At 59.2% G+C, this 6,564-nt stretch overlaps 1 protein-coding gene across 1 annotated transcript; it reads left to right on the plus strand.

The window, feature by feature from the left end:
* The first annotated feature begins 3,706 nt into the window (after window positions 1-3,706).
* HOXD11 (homeobox D11) lies at window positions 3,707-6,195 on the plus strand. Its single transcript, XM_007965427.3, has 2 exons — window positions 3,707-4,576; window positions 5,329-6,195. The coding sequence occupies exons 1-2, from the start codon at window positions 3,796-3,798 to the stop codon at window positions 5,562-5,564; spliced, it is 1,017 nt and encodes a 338-aa protein (XP_007963618.1). The 5' UTR covers window positions 3,707-3,795; the 3' UTR covers window positions 5,565-6,195.
* The last annotated feature ends 369 nt before the right edge of the window (window positions 6,196-6,564 follow it).

The raw sequence follows: 6,564 nt of genomic DNA on the forward strand, positions 1-6,564 counted from the left end.
CCTTTAGCCTGGGATGAGTGGGGGGAGGGGATATTCATGGAGATCACTCCTCACAGAAAATTAAATTATTCTAAATATAAAAGCGTATCTCTTGGTTCAGCAGTTTTTTCCAAATCTATCCCGTTTGCTATTTGACACAAATACAAAGACTCTGGTGTCTCCTTCCATAGCCCGGGTTCCCGCAGAGATTTGGAACCACTAAGAAATTTGTAAGAAAAAAAAATGCTGAAGAGAAAGGACGCTAAAATCTGAGTGCTCAACATTTCCTTCAGAAAGACAAATGTGTCCTCTGAAATGCTGCAGTCCAAGCGGGCCTCTTGACTAAGAAAACGGTTTTAAAAAGAGAAAAAAACCAGCTTCGTCTGTCATTCAATCAGTTGCGAACTCAGAGGGCGGCGGAGGACGGGGGACGCTTTTAAGGCCTGGGGGTTCTCCCCCAGGGAGGCGGGCTGGGGAGGCTTCCGGGATGCCCGCGGGTGGAAGAGAAATCCGGAATCGTTGTAAATATTCATGTGGGGGGGATGCCCCTTTACCCGCCTCTCCCAGCTGCATTCCCCCCTCGGTGATAGTGGGGGAGGGCAAGGCGACTGCCCCACTGTCCTTAGACAAAAGTGATCTCCTCATATTTTTGTTCTCCCCTCGCTTGACTTAAGGAGTCCATTCCGAAGACTCTGCAGGGAAGGAACTGGCTCTGGGTGTTTTCCCTGCGTTTCTCTTCTTTCATTTCTTAAAAGAGCATAAATAATTAAAGTTTGGCAGGGAGGAAAAGCTTTCTTGCAGAACTGTAGTGGCAATAAATGAAATGACTCAGAATCCCTTCCCCAGTCAGCTTTTACGAGAGCTGCCAGACAGTGTCTGTTCACGTTCTCCAGATACCAGGGGCGCCCTGACAAAGTTAAGGTCAAGTTAGTGTCTTATCTTGGGTGGCTCAAAATCACCGCATCGCGTCCCGTCTCTGTGCGGAAAGCTCTTCCTCGCGGAGCTGCTGGCTGCGACCCGAAGGCCTGGTGCGCTCCCTGCGTTTCGGGTGGGGCCGCGCAGGCAAGGACAAGGCCACAGAGCCGGGGTCTTCACGGTAGGTTCTCGAGCGGGACGCGCGGGTCCGGAGGCTGCGGTTTTCCCTGGGTTTGGGGAATGGGGGCAGGAACTAGGAGGGAATTGGGGCCAAAGAGCCAAGCGGGCTGGGACTGGAATGAAAGCGCTCTGGGTTGTGGAGTGGGTCGGGGGGCAAGGGTCCGCGCTAAGGAGCCGAAACGGACCGGCCGCCCCCTTCCCCTGTGCATCGGCGCGCCACTGCAGTTGGCTCACCCTCCCCCGCCAAATCGCTGCTCCCGCCGGAGCTGCCGTCGCCATGTCGTTGAACTTGAATGGTTCGTCCTCCCCATTTCCCTCTTTGGCGGTCAGCAGGCTCCACACTGGGGGCGCCGGGCTGCCTGCGCCCCACCCCGTGCTGCCAGCAGAGAGAAGGTGCGAGAATTTTTGCGAACCTCCAGACACATAAAGACCCGGATTGAAGTCATCGCCGCTGCCCTGGGTCCTGAGCTACCGCAGGGCCAGTGTGCAGCGTCCGGGGAGCCATTTTAGGAGAGAGATCTAGGGGCGTCGACCACGAGTCCTAAAGGGAGAGGCTTGGGCCTGGGATGGAGATGGGGAAGCAGATACGTGTGCTGGGGGTCTGGGTTGAGAAGAATGTCAGCTGGAATCTGGGCGGGGGTGCCAGTTGTGGGGAAGGAGCACACAAGATGGGCAGTTCTAGTTGGGGGAGGCTCGGTGCCCTCCAGTCGCCACAGACCTATTTGCGCAGTGTTGGGGGAGGGAAGCAGACATGGGAAGGGGCGGAGGAAGGAGAGAGGAAGGGAGAAAGGGAGGGAGGAGAAAAAGAGGAAGGGGGGGGACATCAGCCAGAAAATAGATATTAGCTCAGACCACCCGCCTTTTCTCTGTCTGTCCGCACGGTGGGCAGAGCGCACAGCACCGGCACTGCAGCAGCCCGGGCAAGGGAGGGAACCAGCATCACAGCCAGCGCCGCCTGCCCTGGGTATAGGACTGAGGCCCAGGCCCCAGCACTGGGATTGCCTGGGCGGAGGAATCTTGGGGAAAGGGGCAGCCTCATGCCCTCGGTTCTGGGATTTGGGTTTGGGAAGGGACGGTTTACCTTTGAAAAGCGTCTTCTCTCTCGGAGGTGGGAGCCCAGGCCTCGCCTGGACCCATGGGCTAGGAGAGGGTCGCGGCAGGCTGGGAGGAGAGTGAGGCCTCAGGGGAGTGGATGGGGTGCCCCGCGAAGAGTCTGCCTCAGAGCCAGGTGACACAGAGGGGCTTCAGTAGGAAGTCAGGCGCCGCTGAGAGCCCTCAGAGAGACAACCTATTTTGGGGGAGGGACTGAAGTGACCATGCCAGCCCAAGGGTGCCAGAAGAGCCTCGGGGAAACGCAGCGTGGATGCGCAGGCCTTGGCGGGGCTCCGAAGCAGTGAAGGGTCTGGATGTAAGGCGGACACCCAGGCCAGGCCTGAAAGCAGAGGGGTGAGGAGGACGAAGGTGCGAGTGTGAGGGGGTTGTCTCTTGTGGGGAGCCAGCGGGAAGCCAGGCACCCTGAGAGCAGGACTCCAGATCCTTTTGTTCACCAGACTCCCCAGATTCTAGGGAGGCCAGGGGCCACGGGCTGAGCTCGCTCCTGGCCTTAGTGCTAAAGGGGAAGGCAGAGAGGCAACAGGGAGAGAGACAGAGACAGTGACACACAGCTTAGGGGAAAGGAGGGGAGAGGATGAGAGGGCAGAGAGAGACAGGAAAAAGGAGACGGGAAAGCAAGAGGAAGGAAGAAGGAAAGCGGAAAAGAAGGGGAAGGAGAGAAGTGAAGACATGAGAGAGAAGGGAGAAGACTGAAGAGAGACCAAGCAAGGAGAAAGAGAGACAACAGAGAGGGAAACCAGAGAAGAGGGAAGAGAGCCGGGTGGGCACGAAGGCCCCGGCCTGGGTGAGTGCCTAGGCGGTGAGTGGCCTGGGTTTTTCCGAGGTCAGCCCTCGCACCCCTGGGGGCAGAACCGGAAAGAGCCAAGTCACTCGGCGCTGAACGCGCTGGGCAGAGAAATATGTAAATCAGGGCTCCCTGCGCCCTAGAGAGTGGCGAAATTACGCCCGCCCGGTGAACAAGAAGCAACAAGCTCCCAGGCGGGTGAGCTGCAGAGGGTGGCAGAGTCGCGGGGGAGGGAGCGGCTGCAGTAAGGGGGTGGGGTTCGGAACCTCACACCCTCACACCTAGTTTCTAGCTTCTAGGGAGCCTGGAGCCGGGGCTCCCCCCCCCCCTCCGCTCGCAGCTTCTCTCCCTTCCCCCTTCCTCCCCCTCTTCCCCCTCCTTCCTCCTCCCCACCGGCCTCGGTCCGCGTACTTAAAGCGGCGCGGGAGGGCGGACACGGGCGGGCGGCCCGTTCGGGCGGTGGCAGATGCGCCCAGCGGTGGCAGCGGCCAGCGACGCGCAGGTGACCGGCCTGAGGCGCAGCCTGGTCAGGGAGCGCCCTGGGAGAGCTGGCGGGAGAGGGCAGCCGATCCGCCCCCAGCGTCTCGGCGCCAGGAGCCGTCCCAGGGCGTGTTGGCGAGCGTTGATATAGATATAAGGACATTTCTCTTCATGGCGTCACGTGACATAATTACCACCAGAATCAATCAAGATGAATTGCACGTCAGCGCCCGGTGGGGATTTTTGCTTAGTTGATCCTGGCCCAAGCCTCTTGTGCAATCGATGGCTCAGGTTGGCTGCGCGGGGAGCGGCCAGGGGCTCGCTGGCGCGCACGCCGCTGAGCCATGAACGACTTTGACGAGTGCAGCCCGAGCGCAGCCAGCATGTACCTGCCGGGCTGCGCCTACTATGTGGCCCCGTCTGACTTCGCTAGCAAGCCGTCGTTCCTTTCCCAACCGTCGTCCTGCCAGATGACTTTCCCCTACTCTTCCAACCTGGCTCCGCACGTCCAGCCCGTGCGCGAAGTGGCCTTCCGCGACTACGGCCTGGAGCGCGCCAAGTGGCCGTACCGCGGCGGCGGTGGCGGCGGCAGCGCGGGGGGCGGCAGCAGCGGGGGCGGCCCCGGCGGGGGCGGCGGCGGCGCGGGGGGCTACGCTCCCTACTACGCGGCAGCGGCGGCGGCAGCTGCGGCGGCCGCGGCGGCCGAGGAGGCGGCCATGCAGCGCGAGCTGCTCCCGCCCGCGGGCCGCCGGCCGGACGTGCTCTTCAAGGCGCCTGAGCCGGTGTGCGCTGCTCCGGGGCCGCCGCACGGCCCCGCGGGCGCCGCCTCCAACTTCTACAGCGCGGTGGGCCGCAATGGCATCCTGCCACAGGGCTTCGACCAGTTCTACGAGGCGGCGCCCGGGCCCCCGTTCGCCGGGCCGCAGCCCCCGCCGCCTCCCGCGCCGCCACAGCCCGAGGGTGCAGCCGACAAGGGCGACCCCAAGACCGGGGCTGGTGGCAGCGGGGGCAGTCCCTGCGCCAAGGCGACCACTGGCTCAGAGCCCAAGGGGGCAGCGGAAGGCAGCGGTGGCGACGGCGAGGGCCCCCCGGCGGAGGCGGGGGCCGAGAAGAGCGGCGGCGCAGGTAGGCACCGGGTGCTGGGAGAGCGGTGGGCCCGGGGGCCGCGGGGGCGGGGGGGCGGCGGGGGCCTCCCTCTGCTTGCGCCGTTTTATGTGCTACTTTATAAGCATTCGAAGAGGTTTATACATCCTATAAGATTTCCCGGGCCGTTGTAAAGCGTGTTTATGGTAGGAAACCAATTTAGGTGGGCTTAAGGTAGACTTGGAGGAGGACATTAATCGCTGTAGAGAGCCTTTTCCCAGTTTTGGGCAGGGGGGTGCTAGAGACCATGGAGGGAGGGAGGGAGATTTCAAGCCAGTGTGAGTGCGTACACCCGAGCCTCCTGCTTTTAAGGGAGAGAGGCGGGGGGTGGGGAGGGGGGGGAGTTTGATCCTTGCACTGGACTTTATCCAAGCCGCTAGCTGACGCGCGCCGCTGGAGTCAAGCAGATGCCCCGGCGGGCCCGCTCTTGTCTCTCTTCCCTCAGGTTCCACTTTAGAGCCTGCCTGGCCCTCTGCTTCCCCACCTCCGTGCCAGGCTGTGTGTGTGTGAGTGTGTGTGTGTGTGTGTGTCCGGGCGTGAACACATGTCCACGCCCGCACTCTCTCCTGTGCCCGCCCATATATCATCCCCCACGACGCAGGCAGGGCCTTTCAGCCGCGGCAGAGAACGTCCCCAACGGGGCCAGGGTCTGGCCCTCGCTCAGTGGCCCGGGAGGGCGGATGGGGGCTGGCAGGCAGCGGCCTCTCTCATCCCTTGGTCTCTTTGCCTTGCAGTGGCCCCCCAGCGGTCCCGGAAAAAGCGCTGTCCCTATACCAAGTACCAGATCCGCGAACTGGAACGCGAGTTTTTCTTTAACGTGTACATAAACAAAGAGAAAAGACTTCAACTCTCTCGGATGCTCAACCTCACTGACCGGCAAGTCAAAATCTGGTTCCAGAATCGCAGGATGAAAGAAAAGAAACTGAACAGAGACCGTCTGCAGTATTTCACTGGAAACCCCTTATTTTGAGAGCTCCAGGAAGCGCCCCCTCCCCAGCCCCACTCACCCACCCTCCGTCCCACCAGCCTGCCCTCCGCAGGCCCAATGTCCTTGGGTTTAATGACGTCTCTTCTCTGTGGAACTTCACGATTCCTTCCCACGGTCAACTCGGGACCTCCCAGCGACCACTGCAGCCTGCGGACGAGGCCGGAACTTGGCCGAGCGGATCCTAATAAGGGGAAAATGGTAAATGCAAACGTCCCTTTACAATTTTACCGCCAATGTGCTGTCGTTCCCCCTCCCCCTCTCCGAGTCCTCGTGGGGACGCGGCGGGGTCTGTAGGAAGTTAGGCCGGGTTGGGTGTGCTAGAAGGCGCTGGTGTTTTGCTCTGAGTTTTAAGAGATCCCTTCCTTCCTCTTCGGTGAATGCAGATTATTTAAACTTTGGGAAATGTACCTTTAGTCTGTCATATCAAGGCATGAGTCGCTGTCTTTTTTTTTTTTTTTTTTTTTTGTGCGAATAAATGGTTTCTAGTAAAATGGAGGTTACAGCTTCAATACACTGTATGAATTCTCCTCTTCGAAGTTTAGTGCCTCATTAGGATATTTTAGTGGCCAGAACCCATGCAACTGAAAATCGAATGAAATACTTTTTAGTCCCACTAAAATAGTAGTCATTCCCTCCCACCACCTCTAGGTTACTGGTTTTAAAAATCATGTTAGTGATGAATTTCTGAATTGACGATGTGACCAAGAAATGCTGGCGCTGCCTTCTCCAGACAGTAAGGCTGGGGCAGCAGAAACCTAAGAAGCAAACTCCCACTCCTACCCCTAGTCTAATGTACTTGGGATTTCTGAAAAGACAACAACCATTTTTAAAAACTGGTTAGAAAATCCAAATGATCTCTTACAAGCTAACAAGGAGCCACAGTCCCTTAAAAGAAGAAACCAAAATTAGAACTTTCCATTGAAGGGAGAAGTTTTTGAAAAGGAAGTCATCAGTAGGTGAAGAGGGCTTGCTGGTATCATCA

Source organism: Chlorocebus sabaeus, chromosome 10, assembly GCF_047675955.1.
Source record: "Chlorocebus sabaeus isolate Y175 chromosome 10, mChlSab1.0.hap1, whole genome shotgun sequence".
Lineage (NCBI taxonomy): Eukaryota > Metazoa > Chordata > Mammalia > Primates > Cercopithecidae > Chlorocebus > Chlorocebus sabaeus.

Coding starts and splice junctions, on each gene's coding strand:
- HOXD11 (XM_007965427.3), top strand. CDS start 3,796: ATGAACGACTTTGACGAGTGCAGCCCGAGCGCAGCCAGCATGTACCTG. Junction 4,577..5,328: donor CGAGAAGAGCGGCGGCGCAG/GTAGGCACCGGG, acceptor TTTGCCTTGCAG/TGGCCCCCCAGCGGTCCCGG.